The 17668-nt window shown below is 46.7% G+C and overlaps 1 protein-coding gene across 1 annotated transcript in view; it reads left to right on the top strand.

Moving 5' to 3' along the window:
* Positions 1 to 1790: 1790 nt before the first annotated feature.
* The window catches only part of LOC147106544 (intestinal mucin-like protein), a 118828-nt gene continuing 102950 nt past the window's right edge, over positions 1791 to 17668 (top strand). Inside the window, exons 1-3 of the mRNA XM_086007496.1 lie at positions 1791 to 2004; positions 3678 to 3896; positions 4530 to 4717. Of these exons, the coding sequence (XP_085863622.1) occupies positions 1938 to 2004; positions 3678 to 3896; positions 4530 to 4717 (474 nt within the window). The 5' untranslated portion in view covers positions 1791 to 1937. The remainder of the gene's footprint in view (positions 2005 to 3677; positions 3897 to 4529; positions 4718 to 17668) is intronic.

Genomic DNA, 17668 nt, shown 5'->3' with positions numbered 1-17668 from the left:
AATGCTGAAGGTTTACACCTAAGTTTTGACCACTGCTTTTTGCCCTGTGTCTCATTGAACATCAGGAAGATAATCTACTGTTAATGGAGAGACATTGTGCAGACTCCAATATATAATGTAGGTGCCTGTACTTGGCAATTCCAGCAAAAAAAATTATCACCTGTTCAAAATAGATTCTATGAATTAGACAACTTTACCACCACTGAGAATTTTCAGCCCTTTCATCCGCTTCATTCACTCACAGAAATATCTGTGGTTTGTTGCGACATCCAACATCTCCATGTGTTCCTCTGGGCAGAAAACTGTTATTGGCTGTAGAAGGATGACAGCAGTTTCAGTCTCCCCCTGTTTTGCTCATTTTTATGTTTTGTTTTCTTGGACCCTCCGTACCTCACCCTTTTACCAGGTCTGTCAGTCACCTTCTGTGTTGTGTTGATATCTCACATTTTCAAGCCGTGTTTAAGATGCATCCAAGTGTTGTTCTGGTGATTTTAATGGCAATCCACAGTATAGTGTGCAATTTGAAGAGGGCCCTTATCATCACAGGTCAGATTAGAAACTTGCCTGGTGAGGACATCTGAGGCACACAACTCAAAAGGAACATTGCATGGTCTCATATCATTGCTGATAATACAAGCGGGCAAATACTTATTGACCTCTTCGGACATTGTTCTTTTGGCATTTCTAAAGCAAGCACAAACCCAATCAAACAAATTAACAGCAGCATTAAAATAGCAGATTTAGATTAGATTAGATTAGATTAGATTAGATTAGATTTAGATTTATTTGCCATATGTAACAAGTACAATGGAATGCTTGTTCCCCGTAGGGACGCGTCAGCTATACATACAGCACCGCGTTCAGAGTCAATGCAATGGCTTCCCGTGGCAGTGGGAGCACGGTCCCTCAGCCTCTCCGTCCTCCTCTTCACCGCGGTCTCCTCCTCACTGTTGCCGGCTACACGTGTGGTGGCCTGCTTCTCCCGCTCTGGCCACCATGCCCGGCTCCCCTCCTCCCATCTGGACTGTGAGTTACCCGAAATGGAGCTGCCGGCCGACGTGCTGCAGCGTGTCGTGAGTCTGCTGCTGCTGCTCGTTGCGCTGCGCTCCTCCGCCCGACTCGCCGAACACATCGTCGGGATGTGAATGCTCCAATTCGGCCTCCTCTTCACTGTCGCCGGCTCCACGGCCCGGGGCCTACTTCTCTCTCTTCGCGGGTCGGCCTCTGGCCGCCATGCTCGGCTCCCCCCTCCCAGTCGGAATTCCTTCCCGCCGAGGAGCTGCCGGCCGATGTGCTCCAGCGGGTCGGCTTGGCTGCTGCTGCTGCTCACCGCGCTGCGCTGCCTCTGCCCGACTCGCCGAGCACCTCGCTCCGGTTGCGGGAGCGAGCGGCGAGAGCTGACCGCCCGAAGCAGGGAGAGCCATCTCAGCACCGGACCGTCACGGCCGCCATCTTGACACCATCTTAGATTTCCGTCGGTGACCCGGACTCTCGCGGTTGCCCGGGCCGACCCAGAATGCGAGGCCCTGCGCAGGCGCGGTAGCAACTCATCCTCGGGAGTGTTATATGAGATGATGAAACGTTTAGCTGCTAATATCCTCAGTAGTAATTTCCATGCCCAACACAACTTCCTTGAGGTGTAACATTCTTAAATATTAATAATAGAGCCTTTTTCTTACTGTTTAAATGTCAATATAGGAGACACAGTTCTCTACATCTATAATTTCTGAATGACGAATTGCTATTAGATGCCTAAATCCTTATTTCCATTGCATTTGCTTACAGGGCAGGCTATCGTGAGATCTGCAGGGAAATCAGGCTTGTGTATTTTCACACTATGTACTGAGAGTTGTGAAATTTTGAATTATACGGGAAAGTGTGAAACCACCACAGCACCCACCACTACGCCCAGCACATCCGAGTCTACAACAGTAACAATGACTCCCACCTCCACAGCAACAACAACCTGCTCCTGCAATGACAATGGACACATACTGTCACCTGGTAAGTGTATCAGTTATTAACAATCTGATGCAATCAAAGTCACACAAGAAACTTGGGAGCAATATCTAATATGAATCACAATTGACTCCAATAATTGAATCAGTTCATTGAAGTGAAGCTCCAGTCCGTTCCATGACATAGTTTATATTAAGTGGATGTCTTTGTAAATCATTCAGTATAACTTCAGAGTATGAATTGTATTGAAACAAATGATCCCCGCAATTTCCAAAGAGTGCTGTCTTCTATATGTTTGGGAGCAGCGGAAACTGGGCTGTTTTAAATCGTACACTTCCTGCTCTCCCATCTGTGAAGAAATCCTCCAGCTTTTACTTTCACGTGCCAATAGCACAAAATGCTGAAGGTTTACACCTAAGTTTTGACCTCTGCTTTTTGCCCTGTGTCTCATTGAACATCAGGAAGATAATCTATTGTTAATGGAGAGACATCACGCAGACTCCAATATAAAATGTAGGTGCCTGTAGTTGGCAATTCCAGCAAAAAAATTATTACCTGTTCAAGATAGATTCTATGAATTAGACAACTTTGCCACCACTGAGAATTTTCAGCCCTTTCATCTGCTTCATTCACTCACACAAATATCTGTGGTTTGTTGCGACATGGTGGCATAGTGGTTAGCACTGTTGCCTCACAGCGCCAGGGACCCGGGTTCGAATCCGGCCTCGGGTGACTGTCTGTGTGGAGTTTGCACATTCTCCCCGTGTTTGCGTGGGTTTTCTCCGGGTGCTCCGGTTTCCTCCCACAGTCCAAAGATGTGCGGGTTAGGTTGATTGGCTATGACAAAAATTGACCCTTAGTGTTAGGGGGATTAAATACGTGGGGTTACGGGGATAGGGTGGGATATGTGTTGGTGTCGGGGTTACGGGGATCGGGTGGGATATGTGTCGGTGCAGGCTCGATGGGCCAAAATGGCCTCTGTCTGCACTGTGGGGTTTCTGTGATCTGTGATCTGTGATGTGTTCCTCTGGGCAGAAAACTGTTATTGGCTGTAGAAGGATGACAGCAGTTTCAGTGTCCCCCTGTTTTTTCTCTTTTGTTCATTTTTATGTTTTGTTTTCTTGGACCCTCCGTACCTCACCCTTTTACCCAGTCTGTCAGTCACCTGTGTTGTGTTGACATCTCACATTTTCAAGCCATGTTTAAGATGCATACATGTGTTTGTTCTGGTGATTTCAATGGCAATCCACACAGTATTGTGTGCAATTTGAAGAGGACGCTTATCATCACAGGTCAGATTAGAAACTTGCCTGGTGAGGACATCTGAGGCACACAACCCAAAAAGAACATTGCATGGTCTCATATCATTGCTGACAATACAAGCGGGTGAATACTTATTGACCTCTTCGGACATTGTTCTGTCTGCATTTCTAAAGCAAGCGCAAACCCAATCAAACAAATTAACAGCAGCATTAAAATAGCAGATTTAAGAATGTTATTTGAGATGATGAAATGTTTAGCTGCTAATATCATCAGTAGTAATTTCCATGCCCAACGCCATTTCCTTGAGCTGTAACTTTTTAAAATATTAACCATAGAGCCTTTTTCTTGTTGTTTAAATGTCAATATATGAGACACAGTTGTCTACATCTATAATTTCTGAATGAACAATTGCTATTAGATGCCTAAATACTAATTGCTATTGCTTTTGCCTACAGGGCAGGTTATCGTGAGTTCTGCAGGAAAATTAGGCCTCTGTATTTACACTCTGTGTACTAAGAGTTGTGAAATTTTGAAGTATCCCAGAAAATGTGAACCCACCACAGCACCCACCACTACACCCAGCACATCCGAGTCTACAACAGTAACAATAACTCCCAGCTCCCCAGTAACAACAACCTGCTTCTGCAATGTCAATGGACAAATAATGTCACCTGGTAAGTGTATCAGTTATTAAATGCCTCCAGTTATGTTCTCAACAATTTGGGTTAGGTATAAGCAGGTTTGTTAATGTATAAATAATAAATAGGAGAGACAGAGCTTTGAAGCACCCTCGCTAGTTTTCCACCTTTTGAAATCTGTCTGTTTTGAACATTTAACTTCACAAGCCAAGACTGGTGTATCAACAAATTATCTTGTAATTATTGTGGATCTGTTTCCTGTTCATCGATTTTTTTATTGTTGTAGTTTTTATTTTTATCTCTTCTTTACATTCCACACCCCACCATCAACACTCTCTCACCCAGGAAGGCAGTCTGTTTAGCTCCGCCCAGACTTATGTACTCATTTTTTGACAAGCTGACATCTAGGATAGGTCCAGGAGTTGCCCCAATAACTGAACTGTCAATCTTATCTCTCTTCTGACGGTGGAAAGAGAAGCACTTCACAGACAGTACAGGTGAGAGTTGCAACTTGCTGTGTGTGAAATTCTTGGCACAAACCTGCAATCAAAACTCCCATGATGCAACAAGTAAAATGCAATAATGACAGTGTAACCTTTAACTGAATAGTGAATTAATGTAACCAGTCAAAACTTACCACTTATGATTTCCGTTTGCATTTCTTTACAGGGGAGATAGTATACAATTCCACAGACAAAGCCGGCTGGTGTTTTTATGCATTATGTTCTATGAACTGTAAAATTGTGAAGCATGTGGAGCCATGTGAAAGCACCACATTATCTCTACCAACCACACAGACATTCCCGCCAACAACAGCACCACCAGAAGGTTGCTCCGCCCTGCATCCTGCAAGAGCCGTGAGTAATGGTCATGACAGTCATAATGGCCTATCTATAATCTATATCTATCATGCCTGTTGTGTCAGTACCTTTCTACCTAGACACAATTTAGGACTCAGAACTCAGAGATTCAAACATGAAGTGCTTTATTGGAAGGAAAGGAAGTTCTGGAAAGTTCCGAACAAAGAGAGCTAAAACTTAACAGAGAACACCCAACCATTTATCTCCTGTGACAGCGCCACCACAGGTGGGAGGAGAATACACAATAGAACACACAATACATAACATTTCCTCCCCTCTTAAATGGAAGGTCCACATTATTCCTCAACAGGTAAGTTACTTTCAATGCACTCAACGAACCTAGGGTAGAGGTAGACTGCTTCAAACCCTGACTTTACCCTGGGGTTTATTCTGCCCCAGTCTTGTGGGTAAGTCACTAAGCCTACAGATCCAAGCGTCTTGGAGGCCGCCGCTCTCTGACAGGATACCGGCGGTCATCGCTGGCTTCCACAGCAGTAGGCATTGACACAGGCCTGGATGGAGAAGGTGCCTGTGTCAGTTGAAAGTCAGGAGTTTGCACAGGTGGAACAGTCTCTTTGACTTCCTGTGTTGGAGAAGAGCACTGTGGCAAAGGATGCTGGTTTGCGGTATCATCCAGAAAAAGTTCAGGCCAACCAGCCATTGGAGCCTCTGTGGCTGTCTCTGCTCCTAGCAACAGTTGATCTGTGTGTCTTCTCCAGACGACGTCCTCAGCAGTCTCAACCGTGTAAGACACAGGGCCCGTCTGCGCGATCACCGTAGCAGGAACCCATTTCGGTCCAGTGTTGTAGTTTCGAGCTAGGATGTGCTCTCCCGGATGAAACCGTCTCTCCTTGGCTCTTTTCTCTCTCTTTTCAACTTGAGCTTGTTGTTGACAATGGACAACCTGTTCTGCCCTTGGAGGTTTGAGTAAGTCAAAACTTGTCCGCAACTGCCTCTTCATCATGAGCGAAGCGGGGGAAGTTTTGGTTGTGGCATGCGGCTCGTTCCTGTAGGACAACAGGAAGCTGTTCAGACGTTGGTGGATTGAGCCCTGACCTTGCGATGCCTTCAAGGCGTGCTTCAAAGTTTGCACAAACCTTTCTGCCTGGCCGTTAGTAGAGGGATGATAGGGCGCAGACCTGATGTGTTGGACACCATTCACATGCAGGAAGGTTGCAAACTCCTGTGATACAAATTGTGGACCGTTGTCACTTACGAGTTGTTCTGGTGAGCCATAACAGCTGAACATCTCACCAAGTTTCTCAATTGTTTTCTCTGCCGTGGTAGACCTCATCACAGCGACCTCCGGCCACTTGCTACAAGCGTCCACAACCACCATAAACATCTTCCCTTCGAAAGGACCGGCGAAGTCCACATGTACGCGCTGCCACACTTCTGCAGGCCAATTCCAGGGGTGTAGGGTTGCCAGCTGTGGAACATTCCGGACCCTTTGACACGGGGAACATGTTTTGGCTTTCTCCTCAATATTCCCATCGAGACCTGGCCACCAGAAGTAGCTTCTTGCCATTTCCTTCATCCGAACCATCCCACTGTGGCCTGTATGAAGTTGTTGCAGTATAGGTTCCCTCAGAGGTGGTGGAATGATGACATGGTGTCCCCAAAGAAGACAACCTGCCTGGACGGAGAGCTCATTTCTTTTTGAAACGTAAGGTTTCAAACCAGGAGAATCTCCTATCGCTCTCCCTCGAATGACATCGTCCATTACCTCAGACAGGACTGGATCGTTGCGGGTGTACCTTCGCACCTGAACTGCAGTGACAGGTGCTCCCTCCACTTGTCTAAAGTAGAAGATGTCTATCTGACGAGGCTCTGGGGGAGTAACAGGCAAGAGCAGCCTCGAGAGACCATCTGCGTTGCCGTGCAAGTCTGATTTGCGATATTTGATGTCGTATGTGTGTCCTGACAACAGTAAAGCCCACCTTTGCATCCTGCTTGCAGCGAGAGATGGAATTCTGGTGTGGGGCCCGAAGATTGAAGTCAATGGACGGTGGTCCGTCAGGAGTGTGAACCTTCTCCCAAACAGGTACTGATGAAATTTTCGAATTCCAAAAACGATTCCCAAGGCCTCGCGCTCGATCTGCACATAGTTACTCTCGGCCTTGTTCAAGGTGCGTGATGCGAAGGCGATAGGTTTCTCTTCACCCGAAGGCATGATGTGGGATATGACTGCTCCCACACCATATGGTGATGCATCACATGCTAGCTGCACGGGTAGCTTTGGGTCGAAGTGTGTCAGGACCTCCGACTTCAGCAATGCTTTCTTTGCTTGGGCGAAAGCTTCATTGCACAGTTCAGTCCATTTCCATGTTTTGCCTTGACATAGCAACTGATGTAACGGCTTCAGCAATGTTGCTAAGTCTGGAATAAACTTCTCATAGTAGTTAAGTAGCCCCAGAAATGAACATAACTGGCTCACATTCTGGGGTGCTGGGGCCTCCACGATCGCCTTGACCTTTGACAGCGCCTTATGCAGGCCAGTAGCGTCAATCACATGCCCCAGGTACTCAACTGAAGACTGAAAGAATTCACATTTGTCTTTACAAACTCTGAGTCCGTACTCTTTCAGTCGTTGTAGTGTCGCATCCAAGTTCAGAAGATGACCCTCCTCATTTGTCCCAGTGACAAGGATGTCGTCCAGGTAGCACTGGACTCCTGGCAGTCCACTCAAAATCTGATCCATTGCCCTTTGGAATAGAGCAGGGGCCGACGTAATTCCAAACGGAAGGCGGCAGTACCTGTATAACCCCTTGTGTGTCACAATTGTCAGCAGCTCCTTTGATTTGTCATCGACATGCATTTGTAGATAAGCCTGGCATAAGTCTATTTTGCTGAACTTTTGCCCTCCGGCCAGGCCCGTAAAAAGATCATCAATGAGGGGAAGAGGGTACTGTTCCACAGACAGCACCGGGTTAATCGTCACTTTAAAATCCCCGCAGATTCGAACAGATCCATCCTTTTTCAGGACAGGAACAATGGGTGTGGCCCATTTGCTCATGCTCACAGGCTCCAGGACTCCATTCTCGACTAAGGCCTCCAAGTTAGCCTCAACTTTTGGCCTAATTGCATAGGGTACAGGTCGGGCTTTGTGAAACTTCAGCTTGCTGTCAGGTTTAATGTCCAGTCTCACGCTGATCTTTTTCATGCTCCCAAGTTCCCCATTGAAGAGTTCTGCATGTTTGTTTAACACTGCAGTCAGACCTGACTCCCCTTTTGACATGCGGACTGCAGGCCAGTCCAGCGTGATTTTCTCTAGCCACGCACGTCCCAGTAGCAATGGGTAATTTCCCTTTACCACATATAGTGGCAGTTTTGCAGTCTGTCCGTTCAATTTAACTGTCACCTCAATGACGCCTCTCATGGCCACAGGTTCGCCAGTATACGTCTTTAGCACAATGTTTGTTGGCTGAAGGGTAAGATGCTTTAGCATTTTGTTGTAGACAGTGTCTGAAACAAGGGACACCTCCATCTGCACTGATTGTCCCTCCACCAGTGGTGACACCCAGTAGCCATTTGAACCACCTGCAACCGTCAGTATGTGCACCACTTCCTCCTCAGAGGTGTCGCTCCCCTCTGTTTTGCTTGTTCCATCATACTGCACTGAATGAACACTCTTTTTCCTCTCTTGTCCAAATACAGACATTTTGCTTCCATGCTTCCCAGCTCTGTCTGTTCTTTTTTTACCTCTACAGGCGCGTTCAATGTGACCCTTTTTGCCACAATTTCGGCATTCCAGCTCCGTACACCAGCAGTCATTAGCGTGATGGCCCGTTTTCCCACAACGGTAACATGTGCCGTTCTGCGCACCTTTAGGCTCAGATGACACCTTGTGAACTCTCCCTGTTGAACTCAACTGGTGAGCCTCCTTTTCCGCCATCTCCATGGAGACACTAACTTCAATGGCCTTTTCAAGAGTAAGGTTGTCCTCAGTAAGAAGGCGCTTCTGTGTGGTGGCATTTTGCAGACCACACACAAGTCTGTCCCTAATGGTGTCATTCAGCACCTCCTTGAACTGGCAGTGTTCCGAAAACCTTTTTAAAGCAGCAATAAACATCGTCACTGATTCCCCCTCCTCTTGATTCTGTTTGTGAAATCTAAATCTCTCAGCAATAACCAGAGGTTTTGGTAAAAAATGTGCTCCAAGAATTTCCACTAGTTGCTTATATGTTTTAGTTCCTGGCTTATCTGGCTGCATGAGGCTGCGAAGTAAATTGAAAGTCTTCGGCCCGATTACACTCAAAAAGGTAGGCATGACCTTTTCATTTGCCACTGCATTCGCTAATACAAAATAGTCAAAACGTTCCGTATATGCGCTCCATTGCTCCACCTTTTCATTAAAATCACCGATGTTTCCTAATATAGTAGCCATCTCACATTTCAAATTAAATTTTCCGTTTACTCACTGCACCCGTAACGTACGCAGATTCATCCGCTCCTCGTTGCCACTTGTTCTGTCGGTACCTTTCTACCTAGACACAATTTAGGACTCAGAACTCAGAGATTCAAACATGAAGTGGAAGGAAAGGAAGTTCTGGAAAGTTCCGAACAAAGAGAGCTAAAACTTAACAGAGAACACCCAACCATTTATCTCCTGTGACAGCGCCACCACAGGTGGGAGGAGAACACACAATAGAACACACAATACATAACAATGCCTTAGCAAAATTTTGTGGAAAAAATTAAGGGAAAATTGGATAGATATTTGAGTCAGTGGGTGATTTAGGAGTATTAGTTTTTAGTAGTGGCTAAATGTATCATAGGGCCTTTGCTAGTTCTGTACTTTCTGTTATCTCATTGGTATTTCTATTGCTTCTGAAACCGTTCTGCACCCTTATCTACACCTTCATCACCTTAATAATCAATTTCTAAAATATTTTCATCACCTGTCACTCATCGCTTCCACCTTTCATAAATTTCAGCTAATCCAGATCTCAGTGGGCCGAAGTCAATCCTCTCCCACACAATTTTCACACACCCATCAGCATTGTCCTAACCAGCTCCACTACTCCATGTTCCCCAGCAGCTCATTTTCAATATCATCATCCTTATCTTCGCAAGAAATATGCAGCTCAAGAAAATCAGCCAGCCATTCAAGCTTTCCCACCCAGAAAAAGAAGTGTAGACTTTTCAGCACGACATTCTATATTTTGAATCGGATGTGTTTTGCCACCGTTAAAACAACAACTTGCATTTATATAGCAATTTAACATAGTAAAATACCCCAAGGCACTGCACAGGAGTGTAATTAGACAAAAATTGATAACGAGCCAGAAGGGGACGTTAGGACTGGTGAACAAAAGTTGGTGAAAGACAGATGTCTTCAGGAGCATCTTAAAGGAGGAGAGGTAAGTGGTGAAATTTAGGGAGGGAATTCCAGTGCCAGTTCAAACTGAAACAGTACAAGAGAGTGCCAGTTCAAACTGAAACAGTACAAGAGAGTGCCAGTTCAAACTGTCACAGGACTAGAGAGTGCCAGTTCAAACTGTCACAGGACTCGAGGGTGCAGTTCAAACTGTCACAGGACTAGAGAGTGCCAGTTCAAACTGTCACAGGACTAGAGAGTGCCAGTTCAAACTGAAACAGTACAAGAGAGTGCCAGTTCAAACTGTCACAGGACTAGAGAGTGCAGTTCAAACTGTCACAGGACTCGAGGGTGCCAGTTCAAACTGTCACAGGACTAGAGAGTGCAGTTCAAACTGTCACAGGACTAGAGAGTGCCAGTTCAAACTGTCACAGGACTCGAGGGTGCCAGTTCAAACTGTCACAGGACTAGAGAGTGCCAGTTCAAACTGTCACAGGACTCGAGGGTGCCAGTTCAAACTGTCACAGGACTAGAGAGTGCCAGTTCAAACTGTCACAGGACTAGAGAGTGCAGTTCAAACTGTCACAGGACTAGAGAGTGCCAGTTCAAACTGTCACAGGACTAGAGAGTGCAGTTCAAACTGTCACAGGACTAGAGAGTGCAGTTCAAACTGTCACAGGACTAGAGAGTGCCAGTTCAAACTGTTCACAGGACTGGAGAGTGCCAGTTCAAACTGTCACAGGACTAGAGAGTGCCAGTTCAAACTGTCACAGGACTCGAGATTGCCAGTTCAAACTGTCACAGGACTGGAGAGTGCAGTTCAAACTGTCACAGGACTAGAGAGTGCCAGTTCAAACTGTCACAGGGCTCGAGAGTGCCAGTTCAAACTGTCACAGGACTAGAGAGTGCCAGTTCAAACTGTCACAGGACTCGAGGGTGCCAGTTCAAACTGTCACAGGACTCGAGGGTGCAGTTCAAACTGTTCACAGGACTAGAGAGTGCCAGTTCAAACTGTCACAGGACTAGAGAGTGCCAGTTCAATCTGTCACAGGATAAGAGAGTGCCAGTTCAAACTGTCACAGGACGAGAGAGTGCCAGTTCAAACTGTCACAGGACTAGAGAGTGCCAGTTCAAACTGTCACAGGACCAGAGAGTGCCAGTTCAAACTGTCACAGGACTAGAGAGCGCCAGTTCAAACTGTCACAGGACTAGAGAGTGCCAGTTCAAACTGTCACAGGACTGGAGAGTGCCAGTTCAAACTGTCACAGGACTAGAGAGTGCCAGTTCAAACTGTCACAGGACCAGAGAGTGCCAGTTCAAACTGTCACAGGACTAGAGAGCGCCAGTTCAAACTGTCACAGGACTAGAGAGTGCCAGTTCAAACTGTCACAGAACTAGAGAGTGCCATTTCAAACTGTCACAGGGCTAGAGAGTGCCAGTTCAAACTGTTCACAGGACAAGAGAGTGCCAGTTCAAACTGTCACAGGACTAGAGAGTGCCATTTCAAACTGTCACAGGACTCGAGAGTGCAGTTCAAACTGTCACAGGACTAGAGAGTGCCAGTTCAAACTGCCACAGGACAAGAGAGTGCCAGTTCAAACTGTCACAGGACCAGAGAGTGCCAGTTCAAACTGTCACAGGACTAGAGAGTGCCAGTTCAAACTGTCACAGGACTCGAGAGTGCAGTTCAAACTGTCACAGGACTAGAGAGTGCCAGTTCAAACTGTCACAGGACTAGAGAGTGCCAGTTCAAACTGTCACAGGACTAGAGAGTGCCAGTTCAAACTGCCACAGGACTAGAGAGTGCCAGTTCAAACTGTCACAGGACCAGAGAGTGCCAGTTCTAACGGTCACAGGACTAGAAAGTGCCAGTTCAAACTGTTCACAGGATTAGAGCGTGCCAGTTCAAACTATTCACAGGACTAGAAAGTGTCATTTTAATCTGTCAACAGGACGAGAGAGTGCCAGTTCAAACTGTCCTGTCACAGGACCAGAGAGTGCCAGTTCAAACTGTTCACAGGACAAGAGAGTGCCAGTTCAAACTGTCACAGGACTAGAGAGTTCCAGTTCAAACTGACACATGACTAGAGCACCAGTTCAAACAGTTCGCAGGACCAGAGAGTGCCAGTTCAAACTGACACAAGACTAGAGTGTGCCACTTCAAACTGTCACAGGACTAGAGAGTTCCAGTTCAAATTGTTCACAGGATTAGAGAGTGCCAGTTTAAACTGAGACATGACTGGAGAGTACCAGTTCAAACTGACACATGACTAAAGAGTACCAGTTCAAACTGTTCGCAGGACCAGAGAGTGCCAGTTCAAACTGACACATGACTAGAGAGTGCCAGTTCAACTGTCACAGGACTAGAGAGTGCCAGTTCAAACTGTCACAGGACTAGAGAGTGCCAGTTCAACTGACACATGACTAGAGAGTGCCAGTTCGAACTGTTCGCAGGACGAGAGAGTGCCAGTTCAAACTGTCACAGGACTTGAGAGTGCCACTTCAAACTGTTCACTGGACTAGAGAGTGCCAGTTCAAACTGTTCACAGGACTAGAGAGTGCCAGTTCAAACTATTCACAGGACTAGAGAGTGCCAGTTCAAACTTTTACAGGACCAGGGAGTGCCAGTTCAAACTGTCACAGGACCAGAGAATGCCAGATCAAACTGTCGCAGGACCAGAGAGTGCCAGTTCAAACGGTCACAGGACTAGAGAGTGCCAGTTCAAACTGTTCACAGGACTAGAGCGTGCCAGTTCAAACTATTCACAGGACTAGAAAGTGTCATTTTAATCTGTCAACAGGACGAGAGAGTGCCAGTTCAAACTGTCCTGTCACAGGACCAGAGAGTGCCAGTTCAAACTGTTCACAGGACAAGAGACTGGCAGTTCAAACTGTCACAGGACTAGAGAGTTCCAGTTCAAACTGACACATGACTAGAGTACCAGTTCAAACTGTTCGCAGGACCAGAGAGTGCCAGTTCAAACTGACACAAGACTAGAGAGTGCCACTGCAAACTGTCACAGGACGAGAGAGTTCCAGTTCAAACTGACACATGACTGGAGAGTGCCAGTTCAAACTGTTCGCAGGACCAGAGAGTGCCAGTTCAAACTGACACATGACTAGAGAGTGCAAGTTCAAACTGTCACAGGACGAGAGAGTGCCAGTTCAAACTGACACATGACTAGAGAGTACCAGTTCAAACTGACACTTGACTAGAGAGTACCAGTTCAAGCTGTTCGCAGGACCAGAGAGTGCCAGTTCAAACTGACACATGACTAGAGAGTGCCAGTTCAACTGTCACAGGAGTAGAGAGTGCCAGTTCAAACTGTCACAGGACAAGAGAGTGCCAGTTCAAACTGACACATGATTAGAGAGTACCATTTCAAACTGTTCACAGGACTAGAGAGTGCCAGTTCAAACTGTCACATGACTAGAGAGTGCCAGTTCAAACTGTCACAGGACCAGAGAATGCCAGTTCAAACTGTCACAGGACTAGAGAGTGCCAGTTCAAACTATTCATAGGACTAGAGAGTGCCAGTTCAAACTGTCACAGGACTAGAGAGTGCCAGTTCAAACTGTCACAGGACAAGAGAATGCCAGTTCAAACTGTCACAGGACTAGAGAGTGCCAGTTCAAACTGTCACAGGACTAGAGAGTGCCAGTTCAAACTGTCACAGGACTAGAGAGTGCCACTTCAAACTATTCACAGGACTAGAGAGTGCCAGTTCAAACTGTCACAGGACTAGAGAGCGCCAGTTCAAACTGTCACAGGACAAGAGAGTGCCAGTTCAAACTGTCACAGGACCAGAGAGTGCCAGTTCAAACGGTCACAGGACTAGAGAGTGCCAGTTCAAACTGTTCACAGGACTAGACAGTGCCAGTTCAAACTATTCACAGGACTAGAAAGTGTCATTTTAATCTGTCAACAGGACGAGAGAGTGGCAGTTCAAACTGTCCTGTCACAGGACCAGAGAGTGCCAGTTCAAACTGTTCACAGGACAAGGTAGTGGCAGTTCAAACTGTCACAGGACTAGAGAGTTCCAGTTCAAACTGACACAAGACTAGAGAGTGCCACTTCAAACTGTCACAGGACTAGAGAGTTCCAGTTCAAACTGACACATGACTAGAGAGTACCAGTTCAAACTGTTCGCAGGACCAGAGAGTTCCAGCTCAAACTGACACATGACTAGAGAGTGCCAGTTCAAACTGTCACAGGACTAGAGAGTGCCAGTTCAAACTGACACATGACTAGAGAGTGCCAGTTCAACTGTCACAGGAGCAGAGAGTGCCAGTTCAAACTGTCACAGGACAAGAGAGTGCCAGTTCAAACTGACACATGACCAGAGAGTACCAGTTCAAACTGTTCACAGGACTAGAGAGTGCCAGTTCAAACTGTCACAGGATGAGAGAGCGCCAGTTCAAACTGACACATGACTAGAGAGTGCCAGTTCAAACTGTCACAGGACCAGAGAGTGCCAGTTCAAACTATTCACAGGACTAGAGAGTGCCAGTTCAAACTGTCACAGGACTAGAGAGCGCCAGTTCAAACTGTCACAGGACAAGAGAGTGCCAGTTCAAACTGTCACAGGACCAGAGAGTGCCAGTTCAAACTGACACAGGACAAGAGAATGCCAGTTCAAACTGTCACAGGACTAGAGAGTGCCAGTTCAAACTGTCACAGGACGAGAGAGTGCCAGTTCAAACTGTCACAGGACTAGAGAGTGCCAGTTCAAACTATTCACAGGACTAGAGAGTGCCAGTTCAAACTGTCACAGGACTAGAGAGCGCCAGTTCAAACTGTCACAGGACCAGAGAGTGCCAGTTCAAACTGACACAGGACAAGAGAGTGCCATTTCAAACTGTCACAGGACCAGAGAGTGCCCGTTCAAACTGTCACAGGACCAGAGAGTGCCAGTTCAAACTGTCACAGAACTAGAGAGTGCCAGTTCAAACTGTCACAGGACTAGAGAGTGCCATTTCAAACACTCACAGGACTAGAGAGTGCCTGTTCAAACTGTCACAGGACTAGTGAGTGCCAGTTCAAACTGTCACAGGACAAGAGAGTGCCAGTTCAAACTGTCACAGGACCAGAGAGTGCCAGTTCAAACTGTCACAGGACTAGAGAGTGCCAGTTCAAACTGTCACAGGACCAGAGAGTGCCAGTTCAAACTGTTCACAGGACTAGAGAGTGCCTGTTCAAACTATTCACAGGACGAGAGAGTGCCAGTTCAAACTGTCACAGGACTAGAGAGCGCCAGTTCAAACTGTTACAGGACAAGAGAGTGCCAGTTCAAACGGTCACAGGACTAGAGAGTGCCAGTTCAAACTGTTCACAGGACTAGAGAGTGCCAGTTCAAACTATTCACAGGACTAGAAAGTGTCATTTTAATCTGTCAACAGGACGAGAGAGTGCCAGTTCAAACTGTCCTGTCACAGGACCAGAGAGTGCCAGTTCACACTGTTCACAGGACAAGTGAGTGGCAGTTCAAACTGTCACAGGACTAGAGAGTTCCAGTTCAAACTGACACATGACTAGAGTACCAGTTCAAACTGTTCGCAGGACCAGAGAGTGCCAGTTCAAACTGACACATGACTAGAGAGTGCCAGTTCAAACTGTCACAGGACTAGAGAGTGCCAGTTCAAACTGACACATGACTAGAGAGTACCAGTTCAAACTGACACATGACTAGAGAATACCAGTTCAAGCTGTTCGCAGGACCAGAGAGTGCCAGTTCAAACTGACACATGACGAGAGAGTGCCAGTTCAACTGTCACAGGAGTAGAGAGTGCCAGTTCAAACTGTCACAGGACAAGAGAGTGCCAGTTCAAACTGACACATGACTAGAGAGTACCAGTTCAAACTGTTCACAGGACTAGAGAGTGCCAGTTCAAATTGTCACAGGACAAGAGAGTGCCAGTTCAAACTGTCACAGGACTAGAGAGTACCAGTTCAAACTGTTCACAGGACGAGAGTGCGCCAGTTCAAACTGACACATGACTAGAGAGTGCCAGTTCAAACTGTCACAGGACTAGAGAGCGCCAGTTCAAACTGTCACAGGACAAGAGAGTGCCAGTTCAAACTGTCACAGGACCAGAGTGCCAGTTCAAACTGACACAGGACAAGAGAATGCCAGTTCAAACTGTCACAGGACTAGAGAGTGCCAGTTCAAACTGTCACAGGACTAGAGAGTGCCAGTTCAAACTGTCACAGGACTAGAGAGTGCCACTTCAAACTATTCACAGGACTAGAGAGTGCCAGTTCAAACTGTCACAGGACTAGAGAGCGACAGTTCAAACTGTCACAGGACAAGAGAGTGCCAGTTCAAACTGTCACAGGACCAGAGAGTGCCAGTTCAAACGGTCACAGGACTAGAGAGTGCCAGTTCAAACTGTTCACAGGACTAGACAGTGCCAGTTCAAACGATTCACAGGACTAGAAAGTGTCATTTTAATCTGTCAACAGGACGAGAGAGTGCCAGTTCAAACTGTCCTGTCACAGGACCAGAGAGTGCCAGTTCAAACTGTTCACAGGACAAGAGAGTGGCAGTTCAAACTGTCACAGGACTAGAGAGTTCCAGTTCAAACTGACACATGACTAGAGTACCAGTTCAAACTGTTCGCAGGACCAGAGAGTGCCAGTTCAAACTGACACAAGACTAGAGAGTGCCACTGCAAACTGTCACAGGACGAGAGAGTTCCAGTTCAAACTGACACATGACTGGAGAGTGCCAGTTCAAACTGTTCGCAGGACCAGAGAGTGCCAGTTCAAACTGACACATGACTAGAGAGTGCAAGTTCAAACTGTCACAGGACGAGAGAGTGCCAGTTCAAACTGACACATGACTAGAGAGTACCAGTTCAAACTGACACTTGACTAGAGAGTACCAGTTCAAGCTGTTCGCAGGACCAGAGAGTGCCAGTTCAAACTGACACATGACTAGAGAGTGCCAGTTCAACTGTCACAGGAGTAGAGAGTGCCAGTTCAAACTGTCACAGGACAAGAGAGTGCCAGTTCAAACTGACACATGATTAGAGAGTACCATTTCAAACTGTTCACAGGACTAGAGAGTGCCAGTTCAAACTGTCACATGACTAGAGAGTGCCAGTTCAAACTGTCACAGGACCAGAGAATGCCAGTTCAAACTGTCACAGGACTAGAGAGTGCCAGTTCAAACTATTCATAGGACTAGAGAGTGCCAGTTCAAACTGTCACAGGACTAGAGAGTGCCAGTTCAAACTGTCACAGGACAAGAGAATGCCAGTTCAAACTGTCACAGGACTAGAGAGTGCCAGTTCAAACTGTCACAGGACTAGAGAGTGCCAGTTCAAACTGTCACAGGACTAGAGAGTGCCACTTCAAACTATTCACAGGACTAGAGAGTGCCAGTTCAAACTGTCACAGGACTAGAGAGCGCCAGTTCAAACTGTCACAGGACAAGAGAGTGCCAGTTCAAACTGTCACAGGACCAGAGAGTGCCAGTTCAAACGGTCACAGGACTAGAGAGTGCCAGTTCAAACTGTTCACAGGACTAGACAGTGCCAGTTCAAACTATTCACAGGACTAGAAAGTGTCATTTTAATCTGTCAACAGGACGAGAGAGTGGCAGTTCAAACTGTCCTGTCACAGG

Source organism: Somniosus microcephalus, chromosome 15 (assembly GCF_052327205.1).
Source record: "Somniosus microcephalus isolate GS21.2 chromosome 15, FLI_Smic_1.0, whole genome shotgun sequence".
In the NCBI taxonomy this organism is placed as follows: Eukaryota; Metazoa; Chordata; class Chondrichthyes; order Squaliformes; family Somniosidae; genus Somniosus; species Somniosus microcephalus.
The sequence above is the reverse complement of the archived record's forward strand: the minus strand, read 5'-3'. Positions and strand labels throughout refer to the sequence as shown.